Here is a 25805-nt window from a genome sequence, read left to right as displayed (position 1 = left end):
ATCAGAATACAGTGTGAGGGTGGAGGGGGTCAGGATAAGGGAGGATATGGTGTCAGAATGCAGTGTGAGGGGTGGGGTGTCAGTGTGCAATGTGAAGGAGGAGGGGGTCAGGATAAGGGAGGAGAGGTGTCAAGATGTGATGAGGGAGGGGGTTCAGCGTGAGGGACGAGGGGTTCAGGATATAATGTGAGGGAGGAGCCTAACCCTAATCCTGGAGCAGCCTCACTAATGGCATTGTCAGTGTACCTTCACAAAATGGAGTGCAATGGTTCAAAAAGGTAGCTCACCACCATCTTCTCGAGGGCAATAAGGGAAAAAAAAATTGCTGGCCCAGACGCTTCACTCTCACACACAATAAATTTTAAAAGTGTTAATTTTTAAGAGATCAATTGAGATGGGTAAGCAACAGCTCAATTTTTTGTTGCATTTTATGATCAGTGAGGAAACCTGATGAACGTGGGCCTTTCTTCATCTAATATTTCTGATGTTCTTCAGTAAATTCATTTGCGTAAATGAATGCAAATTTTCATATTCAGGTTCAGGTCTGAAGGTGAATGTTGGTTTGTTTTGTGTTTCCACAGCTATTAGCTGTCAGTGGACCATTCCATTCATGGGGTCCCATAGTGGACGGGGTTTATCTGCAGGAACCTCCTGTCACTGCCCTAACCCACGGCCGATATCACAAGGTCGATTTATTGATTGGGAGCGCAGAGGAGGATGGGCTTGTTAGAAGATCAAAAACACTCAAGGTGAGATCAAAACTTTGTTTTAAGAATGTTGGAATGTATTCTTAGCTGTGAAACAATTAACCTCTTGTGGACTGACACAACACTGATCATTCAATAAGGCTAGATGGTGAATTCATGCCTACTGTGTGACTAAATCTGATAGATTAGGAATGCTCTGAATTAATATTTAATTAGTTACATATTTGAGCTGGAAATAAACATCCTGCAACTGACATTGGTCTGTTGGGGGGTAAGGAAGGGAAGAGCTGCTCAGTTCTTGCTTCTGTTTACCAGCCAATGATTCCTGCTGGGAGATATATGTGCATGTGTTTGTTTATATACACTTGTGTAGAGTTTGAGTGACTCTATGATGGAGATTCAATTAAAGTGACCCCTAATCAAACAACTTGCTAATATTTTCTAACACATATTGAGCTAAGCTAAACCACTCAGGTGAGGTTCCTGTAACCAGTGTAAGTCAGTACCTTTGAAGAGACATGAAAGGGTTATTTGTCCAATCAGAATCTGTCCTTCCAGTGAGCATGTATGATTTGACTTGTCGTGAACCCTATCCTTTTCATTAAGTGATTTCTTACACATCAAAATTAATCTAATGACACTGTAGAGAACCAAACCACTCTCATAATCAACAATTATTCTCTATCACAATTCTCAGTTCCATGTTTTCAAATCCTAAGGGAATTTGGAATTACTTGCAGGTGCTGAAGGGAAATCTTTTATTGAGTTCAAGCTCTGATTAAATCATCTGTAAATTTCAAAGCAATTGATAACTTCCAGTAAATTAGTGTCATGGAGGCTTTACCGCATGGAAGGAGACTCTTGGACTGATCATGTTCATGCAGGTCATCAAATATCTATCTATTCTAATGAAAGCAAAATACTATGGAAGATGGAAGTCTGAAACAAACAAAGAGAATGTTGAAGAGACCCAGCAGGTCTGGCAGCATCCATGGAGAGAGGAACAGAGTTAACATTTCGGGTCTGATATAACCTTTTCAGAACTGTATTTATCTATTCTAAACCCATTTTCCAACACTCATTGCCTTGTAAACCATGGTGTTTCATTTTAAATGTCTTGAGGGTTTCCATCTCTACTACTTTTAGTTCCCTTTTAGTTCCAGATATCTACAACCCTCTGAATGAACATTTTTTTGCCTCAAGTCCCCTCTGAACCTTCTGCTCCTTAGCTGTGCTCTGTGGTTATTGATCCCTCTATTAAGGGAAAAGCCCTTTCCTGATCCACACTGTCTGAGCCCCTCAGATTTATACAACTCAATCAGATCCTCACCACCACACACACCCCTCTCTCCCACCTCAGCCTTCCCTGTTGTGAGGCATAAAACTGAATCACCACAAGTTTCTGAAATATTTCCTTCATTTCTAATCATCTGTCTTTGCATCAATACTTTACCTCCACTGTCTTATTCTTTACTACTTAAGTCTAATATTGGTGGTCTCTCATTCTTTCTCTCTCTCTCTCTCTCTCTCTCTGTCTCAGCAGCATTGTTTTGTTATCTACTTGCTGTGTAAATCCCACTGGGGCACTGCACTCAAAGTGAGGTCTGAGGAGAGAATATGGAATATAGTGTTGTGCCTCAGAAAGAACTTTGTTTTCAGAAACACTGGACAAAACCTTATATGGATCTGAGAGATTTGGGCTATGGCAAGAAATGTGATAGAATTGGACAAGAAATCCCACAAGGCTCATCGCAATTTCAGGGGCATCTTTCTCTATTGTTTATGCTTTAGCTCAGTGGCATGCTCCCTAGACAGTGGCAGGTTTTCTGTTGGGAAAGGTTAAAACTTCTTAAATACCTCATTAATGCCAACATTTACGTCATCAACACTCAGCTGCCTATTTTACCAGATGCACCTCACGAATCAGGCATGGAGAACTCTCGACATGAATATCGTCTTGTTGTTTGCTCGAAAGATCTTCCATGTTGGACACTGGGCACCAAAATTTCAGGGCAGATTCCAGCCACATGCATCCCATATCTCGCATAGCACATCTCAGAACCACTTACAGGACAATTCTACATTTTAATGCTGCACCTCAGGTCACAACTGTCATTGTAATGCTGCTGCAAGGATACTGTGCACTCAGAGACAGACAGATAGACACACACACACCTCTAATGAACTGAAACCAGCTGCATCTCAGGCCTGTTTCGTTACGCTCCTAGTGCCCACTCACTCTGAGTCTACCTGCACATGTTCACAGTATCCCTGCCTTACATTGCCTTGCCTTGCCTTTGTGTAATTTGCATCCCAGCTATTCACAACTATACCACACCTTACTATATTAATGTGGTCTTTTCATATCTATTGATGTTTCTGATTTATTTTGATTCTCTCAAAACCACCTTTGAAGGGCATTCATCTCAACTGGCATTTGTGTGTGTCATGTTGAGCTGTACCTTGAGTATTGAGGCTTCCAATCTCTGCTGCCCTCTGGGAGTAACCTTAAGATAGATGTACAGGTTTAGTATGTCATTCAGCATTGTATCAGCCCTCCATATCTCAGCATTGTTTGAACGTCCCTTGCTCACTGATGTTTCAGAAATGTATTTCAGTACACTGCACACTGATGTTCACACCCAGAAGCTGAGCACTCAATCATTGGAGCAAGGTGAACAAACTAACTTCCATTCAAGGCTGAACAAAGGAGTATACGGCCTGAATGTTCAGAATCAAACGTTTCTGACAGAGCAGGAATGTCATTGTAGTCTCCTAGCTCTGAATCTCCACGTATATTAGTTCAAAGTAATTTATTCACTGCATTTAGGCTCTTTCAGGCCTGTTAGCCAACCTCAGTACTGCCCTAGTTTCTGCAGTAGCAACATCATCAATGCTGTCTCCCACAACATCTCTGTCAGATTCCCCTTCTTCCTCATCGGTCCACATTCCCCTCTTCTAGGCTGTCAGTCTGTTATTGCGTTGGACTGTTCAGGCACAGCAAACATTCACTATCCTGGAGACATGGCATTGGAATTCTTGTCCTGACCAGTCCAGGCAGCGGAAAAGCATCACTTGTCTGTTCAATGATGTTCCTTGCAAATGCGTGGGCAACATTGTAGCACTGTGCAGCATCAGTCTGGAGGGAGGGGGTGGTGGGGGTATGAATTCTGTGCTGGGGTCATTATTCTTGTGTTCTGAGGGTACCCCATATTCTCATGAGCCACCCCTGGGCATGACAGATTTCATGAATATACTTGTTAACTGGCAATTGGGAAGTGCCACAAGAATCTCCACATGTAGTTTGAAAGATGCTGGTGGCGAGGAAATTCGATCCTACAGTGTGCTGCTGTTTCCTCCAAAGCAGCAGGCTGCAGATTCTCCTGCAGTGTGTGTGCGGGAGATATAGGTGACTTCCTGATGAAGGACTTTTGCCTGAAACAGCAATTCTCCTGCTCCTCGATGCTGCCTGACCTCCTGTGCTTTTCCAGCACCACACTTTCGACTCTATTCTCCATCATCAGCAGTCCTCACCTTCGTGTAGGGTGACATTATCCCTAGTCAACTGAATGCACTTCCAACATTGGTACTGACTGATCAGCAACTAGCTGCAATGGCTTCAGTAGTCCCTCTTATGGTGCACTACTCAATGGTACTGAAACTTCTGTAAATCCCACTTTAGAAATAGAATCAGTCTGGCCTAATGCTGGACACAGACAGATTTTAACCTCACGCCTTCAATGCATTATCTGAGCTGAGATGGCACCGATTGTTAAAAGCTATCTTGAGAATGTAACTTTAAAAAAGTTCTGGGATTTACATATGAAGGAACCGAAACTAACACGATCACCCGAAAAGATGAAAGACTCGAGCTAAATTTGTTTAATATTACACTCCAATCCTTTTGCTATAAATTCTGTGTCGTGTGATTCTGCTCAACAACCACCTGATGAAGAAGCAGCGCTTCAAAAGTTAGTGCCTCCAAATAAAGCTGTTAGACAATAACCTGGTGTTGTGTGATTTTTAACTTTGTCCACCCCAGTCCAACAACAGCACCTCTAAATCATGAGTATTTATGGCATGTTAATGAATGTAAAGAGGTTCCCAACCATTACCAGGATGGCTGTCCCACTTTAACACACTGTCAGAAATCTGAAGTTTGATCACCCGCTCAATTATGTTCGCCCTCCCACCTTTCTAAATGCTCCGGGTAGGCCCAGAATACCATCCTTTATCTCTGTTTGTTTCCCTCCACTCCTGTTTAAAGGACTGAATTGCAGCTACATGTAGTTTCTAATTAGTCATAACTCAACAATAGCCTTTGCCTTCCTCCAATACCTTTGCCACTTTCCTTTTGACCACCAGCCAGCAAAGTTTGCTAACTTCTGCTTAATTTAAACAATGGGTACTAAGAGACTTTATGCCCAGAGAATTTAGGGATGGCACATAAGTAAACAATGATCTAATGCACTCATCTAAAATTCCTCTAACCGCTAAATTAGACACCTGTGTATAACATTCATTTGACATGCATTTAACCATTTTAGGAGCGTAATCCATTAATTTTAGATAATAGATTTTATACTTTTATCCCTTGTTCAAACTGCAGGGCAGCAGTGCCCCACATGCTCTGTCAGTTGCCTAGCAGATTCAGTTGTGGAATTGAACAGCTTACTGTCTCTGAATTTGAGTTTTCATAGCTGTTAACTTTCAGACCCTGTGGAGAAACATGTGTATTTATTGTTAACAACACAGAGGCACTAGACTAGCTCATTAATTGAAGGCTTTGATCCTTTTTAAGCTGAAGTTTACAGATGCTTGCTCAGCAAGGTGCTGATAAAATCCTTCCTGCCAGAAATAAGCATAAGTAAGATGATGTGTTCTGTATTAGTGCCAGGAAATGGCAACATTTTGGGTAACGGGAAGCATCTAAATAATCGGCACTATCATTCGGTTAATAAGCAAGTGAATCACAGATAGACAGCAATGTTGATATTATGCCATTATCATGTTATAATACACTATGATTGGTCAGATTTGCACATGCTTGCATCGGAACATTTTAGATTTAGTTTAGATCTTATTGTATTGTGTAGTCAAGTACAGAAGAACAGTGAAAAGTGTATAACACCTCCTCAGATGGAGCCATCTTAGGTACAAACACACCAGGGTACAAAAAATTTAGGGACGAAGTAGTAAAAGAAACAAAGTTAAAAAGGTTAAGCATTATCTTCATTGAATAAGTAGAAATTTAAACAACAGCAAAGTAAGGATCTGTGTTCTACAAGCAGTAAAGCATAATTCAACCAGAAAGTCAGGATGTGTGTTTTTTCTTGCTTGTCTTAGTTTAACTGGCACAGGAGCAGCACTGGTAAAGCTTTGAAGGCAAGTTACATGCTATACATCTTACTTTGAGGTAGGCATCCTAATAGGTGTGGATTATGCAAGTTGTTCAAAAAGAGAAGTGGATTGTAATGCAGTGTATGTATTTACTTTAATCAATATCTATGTAAATTATGAAAACTGAAGATGCTGTAAATCAGAAACAAAAACAGAAGTTGCTGGGAAAACTCAGCAGGTCTGGCAGCATCTGTGAAGAGAAATCAGATCCAGACCTGAAATGTTAACTCTGATTTCTCTTCACAGATGCTGCCAGACCTACTGAGCTTTTCCAGAAACTTCTTTTTTTGTCTAAGTAACTGCATATCAAAAGTGGTTAATTTGCTGTAAATTGCTTTGGGACATCAAGATTTATATAGCACCTTTCATAACGTCCAGATGTTCCAAAGCATTTTACAGCAAATTAACCACTTTTGATATACAGCTTTACTATAATACAGGAAGAATAGGAAGGTCATTCTTGGCAGAGAGAACTGCAAAGTCAGTAATTAGTTGGAAAGTGCAAGCCTCGGTTGGGTGGAGGAACTGAAAACAAAAATTGTTGGAAATCATAGTGAGTCAGGCAGCATCCATGAAGAGAGAGCAAGCTAACATTTCGAGTCGAGATGACTTAAGACCATAAAACCATAAGACATAGGAAAGGAAGTAAGGCCATTTGACCCATCGAGTCCACTCCACCATTCAATCATGGCTGATGGGCATTTTAACTCTACTTACCCGCACTCTTCCCATAGCCCTTAATTCCTTGCAAGATCAAGAATTTGTCAATCTCTGCCTTGAAGATATTTAACGTCCCGGCCTCCATTGCACTCTGTGGCAATGAATTCCACAGGCCGACCACTCTCTGGCTGAAGAAATGACTCCTTGTTTCCATACTAAATTGACCCCCTCTAATTCTAAGGCTGTGCCCACGGGTGCTAGTCTCCCTGCCTAACGGAAACAAATTCCCAGCATCCACCCTTTCTAAGCCATACATTATTTTGTAAGTTTCCACATCCCTGCTTTTATATTCCAACCCTCTTAAGATAAATGACAACATTACATTTGCTTTCTTAACCATGGCATCAAACTACAAGTCAACCTTTAGAGAATCCTGGACTAGTATTCCCAGATCCCTTTGTACTTTGCCTTTATGAATTTTCTCACCATTTAGAAAATAGCCTATGCCTGTATTGTTTTTTTCCAAAGTGCAAGACTTCTCATTTACTCACGTTGAATTTCAGCCATTTCCTAGACCACTCTCCTAAACTATCTAAGTCTTTCTGCAGCCTCCCACCTCCTCAGTACTACCTGCCTGTCCATCTAACTTGGTATCATTGGCAACCTTCGCCAGAATGCCCCCCAGTCCCTTCATCCAGATCATTAATATATAAAGTGAACAGCTGCGGCCCCAACACTGAACCTTGTGGGACACCACTTGTCACCGGCTGAAATTATGAAAAAGAACCTTTAATCCCAACTCTCTGCCTTCTGTCAGACAGCCAATCCTCAATTCATGCCAGGAGGTCACCTTGCACACCATGGGCCCTCACCTTACTCAGCAGCCTCCCATGAGGCTTCTTATCAAAGGTCTTTTGGAAGTCTAGATAGATAATATCCACTGGGTTTCCCTGGTCTAACCTACTTGTTACCTCTTCAAAGAATTGTAACAGGTTTGTCAGGCATGACCTCCCCTTACTAAATCCATGCTGACTTCATCAGAGCTGATGTGAAATGTGAAGGTGGCAACATTTATGCAATAGTAGAAGGCTGGAATGCTGGGTGAGAAAGGGTTTTGGTAATGCAGATTAAGTGATCAGAATGTGAGAAAGGCAGAACTGCCAGACTGGAAAGAACAGATAGTTCCACTGGAGTAGGGCAGTGATAAAGGACATGATGACAGAGAATGCACCAAGTAAAGCTAAAGGAAAAGGAATGAATGGGAGCTGGTTCACAATTTGAAGGTGTTGAACTCAATATTAAGTCCATAAGGTTGTAAAGTGCTTAGTCTGAAGATAAGATATTGTTCCTGCAGTTTGCGCTGTGATTCGCTGGAACATTGCAGCATGCTGAGGATATACTAATGGGCTGTGTTAAAATGACTGGCTACATGGGTAGAGAATCATTCTAATCTCTGAGTGCAAATACAGTAATTACTAAACATTTTATTGCAGGTTAGAAATGCATTAAGAAATGTAACAAAGCACCAGGTATAACATGTCTGGAAGGATAGAATTGAAAAGTAAGGATTTTATACCAAAACTATATGGAACCGTAGTTATACCACACTGAGTGTGCTTGGTGCAGTTCTAGTCATCATATTATAAAAGAGTTATAGAGGTACTGGAGAGAAATCAAAGAAGACGTCAATAGAAATTGCCAGAAATACTTGCATATACTTATAGGGAAGGTTTTATAATCTTGGGCTTTTCTTGATTGAAAAAGAAGGCTAAGTGGTACCTCATAGACATCTGTAAAATTATGAAAGGTTTTGATCAAGTAGCTACAGAGGGAATGTTTCCTTTTGTGTCTAGGAGCCTAACTAAACGCCATCAATATAAAATACTTACCAAGAAATCCAATAGGAAATTCAGAAAAATCTCTTCAACCACAGAGTATTCTGAATATTGATCTCATTATGGGGAGGTTTTGAAATGAATTGTGTAGATCAGGGGTCACTAAACTGTGGGTTACAGTCCTCAATTTTGCCATAGTTTGATCATTAGAGTTTGTAAACTCCGACACTGCAGCAGTGACTGCTGAGTGGAGACTCATTTTCTCTGGTGAACAATCCCCTTGACCTCTCATTCCCACCATACCAAGATATGGCCCCAGCTAAACAACCTACATGATCTTTTATAGATGTGAAAAAACTCAAAATCGGCTCAATTTTGCATATTGCCTCTGACTGATAGACACATGCAGAATATAGGCATAGGCATTGGAAGCAGAAGTGACTTTTCAGCCCCTGTAGCCTGTTCCACCATTCTTGCCATTGTTCTGTTGTTGACTTTGTTGAATAGTCCAAAGTCAAGGTGTGGACTGACACTCCTGTGTTTCAGTTTCATTCGCTCTTGTTGCCATCCATAAGAAAAGATTTTGTTAATGTGGAGTTAAACTTTAAACTTCACAAATACCAACCAAGAACTTCACCTTCAAAATATTGTGGGGGAGGACTGTTTAATAGATTATTTTACAAAATATCCAACCTCCTTTCTTCCACAGAGACATTGAGAGCCCTGCAAATTGGTAATACAATTCCAGGACATTGAAAATGTTACAACTTTAGACTCTTGCCTTAGGCATTTTTCTCAGGTGCTTACCACTGTTCTAAATAGCCTAAGTATTTTATGTTTGGCCTATTCACATTCTGCCCTTTATCTAACTTTATGATCAATGAGTGGAGTTCTTTAGTATCTGAACTTGATATTATTTCATACTTGAAATGGCTCCTCTAGTTCTTCAGAAAGTAAACCAAGAAGCATTTGACTAAACAAGATCGAGTAAAAATTATTACTTTATAGACAGCAAGTGAACAATAAATGCAAATTTCACTGATTTTACTCAATCTCACATCTCACCTTCATAAAAAAATGTTCTGTTTTCAGACTCTCTAATTTTAATCTTCATTCTTGTCTAAACAACCATCAATTGAAACCATTAATCACTTGACCTTATTTTTGCTTTTAGTTTCCAGTTTCAGGCCAATAAGCTATTCAATCTTTTCCATAAAACCTGACTCTGTTGTACATGATGAAAACTGTGTTGCTGGAAAAGCGCAGCAGGTCAGGTAGCAACCAAGGAGCAGGAGAATCGATGTTTCGGGCATAAGCCCTTCAGGAAAATTGTCAGCCCATCTCCAGCATCTGCAGTCGTCACTTTTTCCCTCTGTTGTACATGATTCCAGAAAGTAAAGGCTAATTTGCCAGCACCTCTGTCAACTCATTCAGATTTTTTTTTACGTTATCCATGAGTAGAATCATCCTTAAAATAATTGATGTAAACTTGATTGTCTTTAACACAACAATTGATTTCTTAAGTCCCATAGACCAACCCACCCTCACCCTGGATAATGGACACCATGCCTGAATCTTACTTTCTTTTTGGCTAAGTCTAAGTTGCATCGAATCGTTTGGTGATTCTTGCCACAAGATCCAAAGTTCTCTCACCATGTCTTACCAAACTCAGCTCACTAATTACCTAGTATATCCTATGGTATGCCTCATGTTCAATTTCCATCCCATCTTACCAGGTGCTGATTCTGGAACAGCCCACCACACACTGACAGTACACCAAACATTGTCAGCCCAGACATGCACATTGCCATGTGTTTACCCTGGATATGGCAGATAGCAAGATTTGAGGGCCTGCTGTGGGATTGATGTAGAAATCAGTAAGGGGATTGTATTATACTCGAATGAATTAGTATTGAGAGTGGAGAGGTATTAACAGTTTTTGCAGGCTTGAAAATGGACAAGTCACCAAACCCATTTAAGATGTATCCGAGGCTGCTAAAGGTTGCAAGGGAGGAGATTAAATGGGCTCTTAATTTATTATTTAAGGATAATTTATTAACTAAAAGAGTAAGGGAGTAAACATTGATGGCAGGATCCCAGGAAGTACAAAGGGACAAAGTGTGTTTGTTTGTCCATAGCAGCAGGACAAGTCAATAAGGTGTTGAGAAGACATAAAGAATGCTTGCCTTTATTGAATACAAGAAAGCATTGAATACAAGAGCAAGGTGGTTATGATGGAGTGGTGTAGAACATTGCTCGGCTACAGCTGGAGTAGTGTGCAGTTCTGGTCAGCATTACTAGAGAAAAGATGTGATTGGTCATTAGAGGATGCAGAAGAAATTCACCAGCTTGGACTGGAGAAATGAACTATGAAGAGAGATTAGATAGGCTGGGATTGTTTTCATTAGAGCAGAGAAGACTGAGGGGGTATCTGATTGACATTGCAAATTCTGAAGGACATAGATAGTATAGATAGGGAGAAACATTTGCTCTTAGTAGTCAGTAATCAGCCAGTAACCAGGGAGCAGTTTTAAGGTAAGGGGTAAGCAATTTAGTGGGGACTTGAGGAAAAATGTTTGCACCCAGCCAGTTGAGTATCTGGAGCACACTGCCTAACAAGATGGTGGTACGTGAATCCTCAAGACACTTAAGAACTATTTTGATGAACACTTGAAATGCAATGGCATATAAGGCTATGGATCAAAACAGGATTGGAATGGATGGATATTTGGTGACCAGTATTGTCTCTATGCTGTAAAAGCTCTCTATGCTCTATCTGTTGAGAGAGAAACAGAGTTAATGCTTTGAGTCCAATGCCTCTTCTTTAGAGCTCTAACACTCTCACAGATGCTTTTCATTCATTCTTGAGATGTGGTCATTGCTGGTTAGGACAGCATTTATTGCCAATTCATAAATGGCCCTTGAAAAGATTGCACTGAGGTTGAACTGCATTTTTGAACCTCTGCAGTCCATCTGATAATGCTGCCAGACCTATTGAGTTCTTCCAGCATTTTCTGTCATTGTTCTACACATTCTCAGGTATTGGGCAATTCCTCGTGCTCTGTTACCATAAACTCAGCAGAAATGGGTGTCAAAAGATAATTTGGGTATACAGCAAAAATAATTTGATTCCACATTAAAGATCAGTCAAAATCTTATCAAGTGACAAAGCAGGTTTAAGAGGTTAAATGACCTACTTCTTCTTCATATGCCAATGTCACATATAAGGCAAAGATTTAAAAGGACTTAAGGGGGCAACGTTTTCATGCAGAGGGTGGTGCATGTATGGATTGAGCTGCCAGAGGAAGTGATGGAGGCTGGTACAATTATGACAATTAAAAAGGCATCTGGGTGGGTATATGAATAGAAGGGTTTAGAGGGATATGGGCCAAGTACTGGCAAATGGGAGTAGAAAGGTCTGTTTCTGTGTTGTATATCTCTATGATTCTATAACTCTCTGACTCTATTAGTCATTAATATAAATGATGAAAAGCAGTGGCCCCAGCATGGATTTGTGTGGCACACTCCTGGTCACAGGCCTCCAGTCTGAAAAGCAACCCTCTACCACCACATTCTGTCTTCTACCTTTGAGCCAATTCTGTATCCAAATGGCTAGTTCTCCCTGTATTCCATATGATCTAACCTTGCTAACCAGCCTACCATGAGGAATCTTTTCAAACGCCTTACTGAAGTCCATATAGATCACGTTTACTGCTTTGCCCCCATCAATCCTCTTCATTACTCAAGCACGTTAGTGAGACACAATTTCCCATGCACAAAGCCATTTCATAGCTTGCAGTTCTAAATTATGAGGAGAAGCTCAAGGACTTGGACAGTAGGGAAAGGAGGAAGACACTGAAATTAGCAAAAGGCAGAAAACTTTTCTTTGCACTGATATAATGGTCCCTTCTAAGAACACAAAATTTACTGCACTCCTATCTTCAGAAAATTTAAATAAAATCAGTGGAGAGAGTGAAAAAGAATTTAAATGTTATTTTTACTTAATGCAGATGCTTGAATTTGTGTAAAAGCCAAATACTGCTGGAATCCTAGATCAAAAACAAAAAATTGCAATGTTGACTCTATTCCTCTACATAGATGCTTCTTGAGCTGCTCAGCATTTCCAGCATTTTTGTGTCTATGTTTGAGTCAATGTATGAATTATTAATTTAGTGTTAGCATTCCAATAACATGGCTATCCTAACATTTGACTGAGTAAGTTATATTGATGTATTTGTTTTGGTCTCAAGCCTTTGTGTTCTAATTAACCAAAAACCAGCCAAAGTGTCAGAATTATCCCGGAAATTGTCAGCAGTCTATTCATAATCCTAATGCTGATAAATTACTGCCTGTGAGTCAGAGAAAGCAGTATCAATTCAATTTATTTTAATATTGACACATATGCCTGTAAGTTAATAATTACTCATTCAAAAAGTAGTGTGCTATCTCTGGTGAGAAGTTTCAGTCAAATAGATCCTTCGAAGAAGTGTCCCCCTTTTGTGTACACGTGCTGTAGAGATGACAACTTCCTAGTTTAGTTATTTGTTTCATCTTGAGTTATTTGTAGTGTTTAGATCAGAGTGGTGCTGGAAAAGCACAGCAGGTCAGGCAGTATCTGAGGAGCAAGAAAAATTGATGTTCCGGGCAAAAGCCCTTCATCAGGAATGAGGCTGGGATTCATTCCTGATGAAGGGCTTTTGCCCGGAACATCAATTTTTCCTATTCCTCAGATGCTGCCTGATCTGCTGTGCTTTTCCAACACCACTCTAATCTTGTCAGCAATAGCATGATATCCACCAAAAGAGCTTAAATACAAAACCACAGGAAAGGCACATTGCTTGTGTGGTAAGGTTTTGAATCAGCATCCTTGTCAAAGAAGGGTACCAAGAATCAGGTTTATTAAGACTGATGAGCTCTCAGAAATTGTAAAGTCTGTCTTGAATTATAAAGTCATAGAGATGTATAGCATGGAAACAGACCCCTCAGTCCAACCCGTCCATGCCGACCAGATATCCCAACCCTATCTAGTCCCACCTGCCAGCACCCAGCCCATATCCCTCCAAACCCTTCCTATTTATATACCCATCCAAATGCCTCTTAATTGTTGCAAATGTACCAGCCTCCACCACATCCTCTGGCAGCTCATTCCATACACGAACCACCCTCTGCATGAAAAGGTTGCCTCTTAGGTCTCTTTTATATCTTTCCCCTCTCACCCTAAACCTATGCCCTCTAGTTCTGGACTCCCTGACCACAGGGAAAAGACTTTGTCTCTTTATCCTATCCATGTCCCTCATAATTTTGTAAACCTCTATGAGGTCACCCCTCTTGATACAACCTTTTACTCTTGTACTGATTATAGCTTTTTCTGGTTCCAAAGGTAATGAGTTATTTATAATATCTGTGCATTCAGTGTATTTGATAACCATGCTTTATGCAAACTACGCCCGCTGCCACCCCCCACCCCCCCTCCAAACCCTGCACCGCCCTCCACTTGCCTTATATAATTGGTACTTTGTGCTCAATATTACAAGGAGCCAGGCTGCGCATGCCCTGAAATAAAAAGTCAGTCAGTCAACCTAGAGAAGAAAAGCAAAGAGGTGAGCGTTATTGTCAAGGTGATTACGTAGTGATAGTGTCAGTGCATTGGTAATCCAAAACCCCAGGCACATGCTCTGGAGACAAGGCTCACAATGGCAGACAGTAAAATTGAAATTCAATAAAATGTGGAATTAACAGTGACCAAGAAAACATAGTTGTAAAATTCTGTCTGGCTCTCCATTTCCCTTTCAGGAAGAGAATCTGCTGTTTTATTTGGTCTACAAGTGACTTGGACAAACAGCAATGCTGTTGATTTTCAAGATCTTCCTGAATTGATGTAGCAAGCAGCACAGTTGTATCAAACCACTGGAAAGTCTCAAAAAAAAAGGAATGATACCAAAAGATTATCACTGGAAATGAAAAATATAGAGTTGTCAACGCCGCAGAATCCTCATTACCAGAATGAGGGCTTGTGCTGCCTGACCTTTTGTGGTTTTCCAGCACCACTCTGATCTAAACTCTGGTTTCCAGCATCTGCATTCCTCACTTTTGCCTACTTGAGTTATTTGTACCCCACAGTCCCGCCCTCATTCTTTTTGATCTTCCTGGATGGTACACTGCGAACAGCTACGGTGCCCATTGGAAAACTGCTGCAGCTCTGTATCACAGAAGCTTAAAAGCAAAGTACAAGAAGGTTTAATTCTGTTGCCAAGAATGTTGAGAACCAACATTCATAAGTTTTTATTATCTATGTGCTCAAGCTGCCGAAGAAAATATTTACAAAATGAAATGCCTGACTGGAGTTGGTCTGTTCTAATTCAACATATCTTTCTTGTGGAAGTGCCCCACAAATAGGATTGGGACATTAGAATGTACAATGTTCCAATGCAATCCAATGCCCCAATCCTATCTGTGGGGGGATGTTTAAGGAACCTTAAGATTGATCAAGAAAAGCACTGTATAATTGCACATATTACTACAATTTTCACTTTTTTTATTAAATAATGTGTAGATGCAGCTTTTAGTTTTAACAGCCAGTGGGCATTTTATCTCCTCTGCACTCAGTTAATATTTTACCTCCACAATTGCAGGGCTGAAGGAGACTGGGGGAGTCAATGTTTTACCTAATTCTATTTACATTCTCTTCATGAGGGTACCCCACCCAGGATTTTCTATATGTTTGAACCTAGTATGATATCTGGGTGAGCAGCCATTATTCTCAATTTCATCTGGATCTGAATTTTTATGTGCTTACAAATGCCAAACCCTGATGAAGAATTCATTCCCTGCAGACTGCAAGAAAACAATTTACCATCTCATTAGATCAAGTTAAAAACAATCCAAAGTGCCTTGGTCACTGGGGAGGAATGGGTAAAAACAAGGACTGCAGATGCTGGAAACCAGAGTCTAGATTAGAGTGGTGCTGGAAAAGCACAGCAGGTCAGGCAGCATCCGAGGAGCAGGAAAATCGATGTTTTGGACAAAAGCCTTTCATCAGGAATAGGCTGGGAGGAATCTCTCCTCCTTCACACATTGTGCTGAAAAGCAGAGATCAGTTGAATCAAATTGAGGAACAAACCTGCCCTTTTCCTGACTCAATTCCACATTTTATTTGTTTTGGAGGTGCCGGTATTGGACTGGGGTGTACAAAGTTAAAAATCATACAACACCTGGTTATAGGCCAACAGGTTTATTTGGAAGCACTAACTTTCGAAGCGCTGCTCCTTCATCAGGTGGTTGTGGAGTATGTATTCCACATAGAAAGCTAATGCTTCCAAATAAACCTGTTGGACTATAACCAGATGTTGTATGATTTTTAACATTTTTTGTTATTCTTTTATGGAACATGGGATGTTTGCATTTGAGCAGCTGGGGATGCATGATACCTCTCATTGTGATGAGCACTAAATTCTAATTCTTTTCAAATGTCCGAACATATTTTTACAATTGTACTCACATTTTTTTCTTGCTGTGGTTTGTATTATTCAGAAGTTTGAAGAATCTTCCGAAAAATCAACAAGTAAAACAGCTTTCTATGAAGCTCTTCAGAATGCGCTGGGAGGAGAAAACTCAAACTCACTCATCAAGGATGCAGCAACTTGGTTTTACTCATTACAGCACTCTCTGGCTGACTACGCTGCCTTCTCTCGGGCTTTAGAGAATGCCACACGGTAAGGCCACTACACAGAATATGAAGAATTTTCCTCTCATATTCTTGATAGTTTCACATGGCTTTGAAGGGGATCAGGTGAGCAGACATGTTTTCACATGATACATTGCATGGTTCAACACATGTATGCAAATGGTTTAGACCCTCGCTAATACAGAAACAATGTTTGAACCACTGCTGAATTACATAAGCTCTTTTTAATTGACCTCAAGGAGGCCTCTTTTCAAAATTGCAGTGAGAATTTTGCATTCTTTTCTAATCCAGTTTGTTGGCATTAGTTGTCATTTGTGACACAAGACTAAACTTTTACTATTGCTTTGGGTGTATTTCCAGGAATGCTCTTAAAAAGGCTGTTGGACCATCATGATCAAATAAAGCTCTTTATTTGTGGATTTTGAACAGGCAGGAACACTATTCCTGACTCCAAAGACAGCAGTAGGCTGTTACTGCCGTTTATTCTCACCATCTGACCCAGTAGCCCCAATCCTAATCACACTTTGGCTGGACTCGACTCTCAATCTCACTAGGGAGAAAAATTGGTTACATCCCTATCTTGTATTGTCAGGAAACCTAGAAGTATATACAGAACGAGTAGAAAGGCATTGCTCTTACTCAAGCTAAGTGACAAGAGGTCACTGGCTGTGGGACAGCCATACATGTACTAAATCAGCTGATGTATAAAGTAGTACAACTACTCTAGACAAAATACTGCACCATCATCTTAGTGCTGAACTCAAGAAAACATATTCAGAATGTCCAGTCAGATTTCCAGATTGAAATTTAGACTTTGGTTGGATTATTGGTAATTGTGTTAACAGTGATTGTGGTCATAATGATGTTCATAAAGACATTAATATTTACAAAGAATATATAAGTACAGGTAGTTCTTCTAAAACATGATGATTGTGTTCTTGTGCAACCCCGTATTATAGAAAAATCGCTTATTAAAAATAGCGCTTAAAGTGCTGGCGATGTGTTGCCTGTAATGCGATTACAAGTTTTAAAAAGTTAGCGCTTTAAAAATAGTGTCCCCAGTTCGTCAACTGTGTTACAGTGAATTCACATTAACGAAACCCACTTTATAGCAGAATGACCAGTAAATGAAAGTCAACTTGAATAATGTAGACCACGTAGAGATAGACTTTCAGGAGGAGAGGTGGTATAATGCGATTCATGCAAATTATGATGATGTAACTCTGTCATCAGTCAAAGATAAGAGACAAGTCGAGAATGAGCCTATGAAGAGAGGCCTTAGACACCACACTAATGAATTGTATTTGGGAATTGACTACGTTTGGATGTACAGAATGGAAGATTACAGTGCATTAGCCATACTGAAGAGACATGGAACAAGCAGGCTCCAGGAAAAAGTATATGCAGAAAACTACAGCCAAAATATTCCAGATTGGTTTCTCAATGTGTCGGCAATGGTATTAGCTTAAAGCAGAAAATTAACTAGTTTCTTCATTAAGAGGGTATGAATCATTGGAATTGTCCTTGTGAAAAAAAATTGTTTTCTTTATCTTTGACTTTATATAAAAGACATCTTATTAAATAGTCAACTTCAATACAAAATTGCTTGCAAATGCTCATTTTCTGGGCAGATGTGAAGAATCACCATTTAGTCAAGGTATCGGAGATTTGCTTGTGCTTTATCGACATAATGCTGTGTTATCCATTTTGGAGACAGAAAAATATTGAGAAAAGTGAAAACTGGGAGAACATTACCTTCTAAAAGTTACCAAAAGCAAAGGCTAATACATTCACATCTGTCGCACATGACAAATCTGGTGTGCTATATTTAGAGTATCAGTCTGCTGTGGTTTACATACCAAAAATATAAACTGTTTTACTTGGTAGAGTTGAAGTTTATTATCAATGTGGGAAAAGGAGATATCACTCGAGAACTAGTTCCACCCCGTCACTTCCTGGGTATTGTAAAATATGCCTATTGAGCTGCTAGCTTTTTCTCGATTTTCTGTAAAATGAGTTCTGTACTATAGCTGGAAATATCATGATGAGCAGATAGCGTTTATTCGTGAACAGAGATGTCATTTTGTGTGAGCCATTTGTGTTCCGGATTGTGTGATGAAGGCCAGAAGTCCCAGTTACTGAAGTTACTGTGAAAAATGGTACTTACATCTGAATTAGGAGGAGGAGTCGCTCATCTAACCCCTCATTTAACATCATGACTGTTTGATTGTGGTCTCTGTTTTCCTGTTTATTCAATATATCATTTGACTCTGTTGACCAATTCTCTGCTGGATCAGTTTAAGTAGATACAATAAAGTCACCTAAACTTAATGCACTTCTAATTTATTCAGAAGAACTAGCTTAATTGCGATCTACAAGAACGCAGTACAAAGATTACTCAGACTTAGTTCAGAGATGTAGTATCAACTGCACTGGTGAGGGAGCCAGCCAGGCTTCAGTCACTTAATATGGATATCTTCCCCTTCTCTGAGCTCCAAATTCAGGGCCGTCCTTCTGCAATGGCATTACCCAAGCTTTACTTTATTTTTGCATGCTCCGAGATCCATTCTCCCATATAGAGTCTGGAAAGTGATCAACTGTAATAAGCCCCAGTTTATCACTGTCAGGCTTCTGCTCCGGGCTCCCAAGGTGTCTTTAGTTTGCACTTTGCAGTGTTATAACATGGGGTAAACTGTCCTGCTTAATTTAAAGCAGCAACACAGAAAAGATTCATCCCGTACAGTAATCTGTGAAAATTTGAGAGGCCAGGAACTATTTAAATTAAAAATTAACAACTTTATTTCTTAAAGTTAAAAATCACACAACATCAGGTTATAGTCCAACAGGCTTATTTGGAAGCACTAACTTTCGGAGTGGTCATCTGATGAAGGAGCAGCATTCCGAAAGCTAGTGCTTCCAAATAAACCTGTTCGACTATAATCTAGTGTTGTGTGATTTCTAACCTTGTACACCCCAATCCAACACTGGCATCTCCAAATCATTATTTCGTAAAGTATAACGGAGAATAATTAACTAACAACTATTAACAACTCCATCCTCTAACCTATAGTTTACCTTCCCCTTCCACAATACTAGTCCGATAAAACTCCTGATTAAGATTTACAAAACAAAAATTCTTATCTCAAAACCAGGCAGTGTTCGATTCTTCTATTTGGATCTTCATATGTCTTCCTTTCTTCTTCTTAGGGATTCTGCTTCATAGGTTACTGATCAATAAAGGTACTTTTAAGAGAGCTATTTTTCAGGCAGTCTTTTTACATGCTTGTAGCTGGGCAGTTCTCATCTCAACTGTTCAATTTTCCCTGGTGTTATACCCCAAAGAATCGGATTGTGTCATTAGCTTTTAAGATTGTCAATGTACTCAATTTAAACTTAATTCGAATTTGGTATTTTTTGGGGTATAATTTAAACTGATTGACCAAATTCAAATTTCTTTGTTGTTTCGAGGTAACCAGATAACTTAGCTTTTGACCAAGTGTTACATTGTTACTTTATTGAGGACACTTGATGCTGTCAGGTAGCTCCACCAGCTTTTAACTCTCTTAAAGGTACAGTGCACCTCCCCTTAAGAAAAAATGAAACATCATAATGAAAAGATGGCTTCTTTTTTTCTAGCTTTTAAACACATTACCCTAACTTTCATATAAGTTCACCTTAACTTCTTCTCATTTAGCTGTGTACATATAACATTAAATAAATACAAATCTCATTTAATCTCCATCAGTTAAATCCACAATAACGCATCTGCGATTAAATTCTTATGACCTGCAACATGTATGATTTTTAAATTAAAAGTTTGCAACATAAGCCTACAACAAAATAGTCTCGTTACTGGTCTTTGAAGCATTCTAAGAATGTAAGCAGAATTGTGATCTGTGTACAAAACTGTCTCTGACACCTTGTTTGTGACATACACATTAAAATGCTGTAAGGCCAGTACCAAACCCAATAGTTTCCTTTTGATTGTGGAGTATTTCGTCTGGTGGATGTTGATCTTCTTTGAAAAGTAACCAACTGGCAGTTCAATCCCATCCTCACCTTCCTGTAGGAGGACAGCTCCAACTCCAATGCCACTAGCATCAATGGTGACTTTAAAAGTTTTGAAATGTTTGGTGTAGCTAAAACTGGTTTGGTGGTTAATATGGCTTTCAAATGTTCGAATGCCTCCTGGCGTTGTTCTTTGTGAAACTTTGTGTTCTCCTTCAGCAAATCAGTTAACGGTGCCACTACACTGTTGATGTTTGGAACAAACTTCCAATAGAATCTGTTGAGTCCTAAGAATCGAAGCACCTCTTTCTTCGAGGTTAGTCATGGAAATTCATCGATGGCCTTTGTCTTTATATTCCATGGGGTCAAACTTCCATGACCGATGTTATGCCCAAGAATGTCACCTCTGCTTTCACAATTCCATTTAATTTAAGGTTATCACCAGTTTTGTTTCTTTTAGTCATTCAAAGAATTCTGTCAACTGTACCATGTGACCTTTCCAAGACTTACTAAAGATCACTACATCATCTAACAGACTGCACAGTTTGTTAGTCCATTCACAACTCTGTTCATGAGTCTTTGGAATGAGGCGGGTGTGTTCTTCATTCCAAAGGGCCTCACTTTAAATGATATAGCCCATTTGGGGTTACAAACATCAAAATTTCTTTTGCCGACTCTGATAAAGGTACCTGTCAGTAACCATATATTAAGTCCAGCTTGGTGATGATGTAAGTTGTTTGTTTGACTTTCTCGATACAGTCCTCCAATCTAAGAATTGGATATGCGTCGGATTTTGTAATGGCGTTGACCTTCCAATCATCCACGCAGAATCATTGAGTCCTGTCTGGTTTGCGACTAAGACGATCGGTGAACTCCACTCGCTCTGGCTTAGTTCAGTGATGCCCTGTCGAGCATGGCCTCCACCTCAATCTGGACCTGTCTGGTTTTGAAAGGGTTAAGCCAATACAGGGTTTTGTTTGATCGGAGCAGTATTCCCTACGTCTACTTCATGTCTAATAACATTAGGACACCCCATCTGATTCTTACATATGTTCTTATACTGCAGTAACAAATCTTTCAACTGCGTTCTATGCTCCTGAGACAGATAACCTACTAACCTATCCCATTCTTCAATGACTTCTTCTTTTAACCTATTTTGAGGCATATCAAAATCCACATCATCTGGATTTGATTCCTCACTCTGCGGGGCTGTAAGTAATGCCTGTTTCTCCAGTTCTTTGTCTCTATTATAATATGGTTTCAACATGTTCACTCGACATACCAGATACCTTTTTTCCTATCTGTCATCTTAACTAGATAGTTCACCTGACACAAGTTTTTCTCAATTTGATAGGAACCACCAACCTGGCTTTGAAGGGATCCCCTATCACTGGTAACAGTAATAACACGTTATTTCCTTGGGAAAACATCTGAGTCTCAGAGTTTTTATCTGCCACCTGCTTCATTCTACATTGTGCCCTCTTCAGGTGCTGTTTAGCTAACTCACCTACTCGGTTTAATCTCTCCCTCACCTCCGATACATAATCTAAGTGTGAGATCTCCAACTTTGGTCCAGTCAACGCTTCTTTAATTAATTTCAAAGGGCCTCTCACTTCATGATCAAATATTAACTCAAAGGGAGTGAACTGAGTAGATTGGTTTGGGGCATCTCTAATGGCAAACAATACGAATGGGATACCTTTATCCCAATCATTTGGATAATCCTGACAGTATGCTCTCAACGTGGTTTTCAAGGTCTGATGCCACCTTGCTTAAACTCCCTAGGATTCAGGATGATACATACTGGAGTTAAAATGCTGTATACCTAAGCTATCCATAACCTCCTTAAAAAGCTTAGCATTTGACCCTTGCTCTGACCAAATCTCTTTGGATAACCCATATCATCTGAAGAAAACTACTAACTCCTCTGCCACCTTTTTTGCCTTGATACTCCGTAATGGAATTGCCTCCGGAAATCTGGTAGACACATCCATTACGGTTACCAAGTACTGGTTCCCACTTTTAGTTCTCGGGAGGGGAGCTACACAATCAAATATATCCCACATGAAAGGATCTTCAAATGTGGGAAGAGGCAACACAGGTGCTGGTTTTTAACCGCCTGTGGTTTACCTACCATTTGGCATGTATGACACATATGGCAAAACTTAACCACATCCTTGTGCATTCCAGGCCAATGAAAATGTTTATTTCCCTTAGCCTGAGTCTTTCGTACCCCTAAGTGACCTCCTACATGTGCTACCCGTAACACTTCCTGTCTGTATGCTACTGGCAATACAATCTGGTGCACTTCGGCCCATTTCTCCTCTGCACCAACCTGCCGTGGTCTCCATTTCCGTCTTAGGAAACCCTCCAGAATATTCGCTGCCTCCTTTTCAAAGTACGCATCCACATATAAGTCTTTTATCATCTTGTCTTACAGTTGCAAGTCTGTTAGTCTTTCAGGACTAAACACTTCTGTTTGACCCTTTGCTTGTTCAGGTTTTTCCTGCACCATTACATCAGGGTATCTGCTAACTGATCTTCAACTCCTTCATCTTTCTCTTTAATTTTCACTTCATGCTGTAACTTATGATAATGGGATTTGGTTACCACACAATCGGGGAGAATACCAGGATATTTCTGTTTTAACTCCTCAGTTTCTAGGACTTCCTTGGGCTTCTCCACAACAAGAGGTATCACTTCCACCTTAGATCCTGCCAAATCATTCCCAAGGACAAACTGAATTCCTGGAGCTGACACACTGTCAATCACTCCCACTGTAACTTCCCCAGTCTTGAGTTGGCACTGCAACCTGATCTCACATCGGGGAATGCTAAATTGCTGTCCATCTATCCCACAAATTACCACACTGTCGGGTAACAAATCAGAAAGAGTGCATATTCACTCATCCCTTACTGTGAGCTACCGGTATCTCTCAAAAGTATAGCTACTTGTCTTCTCCCCCTGTTCTTTCTGAGTTATCTTTACCCACAGAGGCAAATTCTTTGTAGAGATCAGGTATTAACTGCATACCCAGCCCCTGCCTAGGCTGTGCACTCTCCTGCAGTTCCTCAACTCTTCTTGGGGTCTCCTCTACTACCTTCACTAATGCCACTGGCTTAGATTCTTTTACCACATCTTTTCCCACTATGCCTATCTTTAACGACCAGCACTGTGACTTTATATATCCTACTTTACTACAGTGCAAACACCTGAGGCCTTACACCTCCTTTCCATCCTCATGGGCTTCTTTTTTATCATGTGGTAAATTCTTACCAGTCCTCTCTACTCTTGGTTTAGTCATGTAGGATCACCCCTTCTCCCAACTTCTATTCCTCGCAGAACGAAATTCTGGCCAGAAGCTTGTCTTATGCACCAACCTGTACTCAGCTGCTAATTCTGCTGCCCTTCTCAATTTCTGAACTTTCTGTTCCTCCACGTGAATTCTTACCATATCTGGAAGTGAGTTTTGAAACTCGTCCAGCAGAATAATCTCTCTTAGAGCCTCAAGCATCCTATTTATTTTCAAAGCATGCACCTATCGATAAAATGACTATGTTTAATTCTTTTGAACTTAACATAAGTCTGACCTGCTTCCTTCTTTGAGTTTCTGAACCGCTGTCTACATGCTTCTGGTACCAATTCATAAGCACTTAAAATAGCCTGTTTAACCTCTTCATAATCTCTTGACACCTCATCTGGCAACGCAGCAAATACCTCATGAGCTCTGCCGACCAGTTTAGTCTGGACTAGCATTACCCATAAATCCTCAGACCACTCCATCTGCTTAGCCAATTTTTGAAATGAAATTGAGAAGGCTTCAATATCTTTCCCAATAAAATGTGGAAGAGCTTTGGCATATGTATATATATCACTACCTTCTCTTTTTACCTCCATCCTGTTAACTTGACTTTGCTGGCTAAGTCGCAACTTCTCAAGTTCAAATTCGCTCTCTTTTTGCTCAGTTAAGAACTTTCTCTCTCTTTCCTTTTCCTCTCTCTCTCTTTCTCTCTCCCTTTCTTTCTCCCTTTCTTCTCTATCTATGTCTTTGCTCAGCCAAGAAGCTTCTCTCTCTCTCTCTTCTTCCTCTCTCTCCCTCTCTTCTCTCTCTCTCTCTTTGCCTTTCTCTCTCCCTTTGTTTATCTTCCAACTCCATTTTCCTCAATTGTAATTTAAGTTTTTCTACCTCTACTGCACTTGTTTGTTTCTTTACACACCTAAGTGTTTGAGTAATTCCCTTTCAATTTCAGTTCCCTTTCAAGTTTTGTCTTTGGTTAAACCCAATTCTAACTTACTTGCTAATTCAAAAAGTATGGCCTTTTTGTTTCCTTCTAAACTTAATTGGCAAATTTGAGAATCATCTTCAAATCCCAAAACCTCTTTAGCAATTTTAAGAGCCATTCTCTCACGTTTAATTTACTCAACCACAAGTCACTAAAAGTAAACCAATTGTCTCACCTATATTTTATTTAAAGATCTAGGACACTAGGCTGCAAGTGTTCAAATCTGTCGAAACCATTTCAAATCTTGGACGAGCCCCCAAACTGTTATGACATGGGGTAAATTATGCTGCTTAATCTAAAACCAGCAACACAGAAAAGATTTATCCCATGCAGTAATCTGTGAAAACTCAAGAGGCCAAGAACTATTTAAAGTAAAAATTAACAACTTTGTTTCTTAAAGTATAACAGAGAATAATTAACTAATGACTATTTATAACTCCATCCTCTAATCCATCGTTTACCTTTCCCTTCCACAATACTAGTCCAATAAAACTCCCAATTAAGATTTACAAAACAATAGTTCTTTTGTCAAAGCCAGGTAGCTTTCAGTTAGAGTCATAGAGATGTACAGCATGGAAACAGACCCTTTGGTCCAACCTGCCCATGCCGACCAAGTATCCCAACCCAATCTAGTCCCACCTGCCAGCACCCTGCCCATATTCCTCCAAACCCTTCTTATTCATATACCCATCTTAAATGTTGCAATTGTACCAGCCTCCACCACTTCCTCTGGCAGTTCATTCCATACACGAACCACCCTCTGTGTGAAAACGTTGCCCCTTAGGTCTCTTTTATATCTTGCCCCTCTCACTCTAAACCTATGCCCTCTAGTTCTGGACTCCCCGCTCTCAGGGAAAAGACTTTGTCTATTTATCCTATCCATGCCCCTCATAATTTTGTAAACCTCAATAAGGTCACCCCTCAGCCTCTGACGCTCCAGGGAAAACAGCCCCCGCCTGTCCAGCCTCTCCCTGTAGCTCAAATCCTCCAACCCTGGCAACATCCTTGCAAATCTTTTCTGAATCCTTTCAAGTTTCACAACATCTTTCCGAGAGGAAGGAGACCAGAATTACACACAATATTCCAACAGTGACCCTAACCAATGTCCTGTACAGCCGCAACATGACCTCCCAACTCCTGTACTCAATACTCTGACCAATAAAGGAAAGCATACCAAACGCCTTCTTCATTATCCTATCTACCTGCAACTCCACTTTCAAGGAGCTAT

The 25805-nt window shown here is 40.1% G+C and overlaps 1 protein-coding gene across 1 annotated transcript in view; it reads left to right on the top strand.

Moving 5' to 3' along the window:
- Positions 1–25805, top strand: part of tg (thyroglobulin) — a 354658-nt gene that overhangs the window by 250113 nt on the left and 78740 nt on the right. The window contains exons 41-42 of the mRNA XM_043687541.1: positions 582–749; positions 16133–16314. Of these exons, the coding sequence (XP_043543476.1) occupies positions 582–749; positions 16133–16314 (350 nt within the window). The remainder of the gene's footprint in view (positions 1–581; positions 750–16132; positions 16315–25805) is intronic.

Source organism: Chiloscyllium plagiosum, chromosome 4 (assembly GCF_004010195.1).
Source record: "Chiloscyllium plagiosum isolate BGI_BamShark_2017 chromosome 4, ASM401019v2, whole genome shotgun sequence".
Taxonomy (NCBI): Eukaryota; Metazoa; Chordata; class Chondrichthyes; order Orectolobiformes; family Hemiscylliidae; genus Chiloscyllium; species Chiloscyllium plagiosum.
This window is presented reverse-complemented; position numbering and strand designations above follow the sequence as displayed.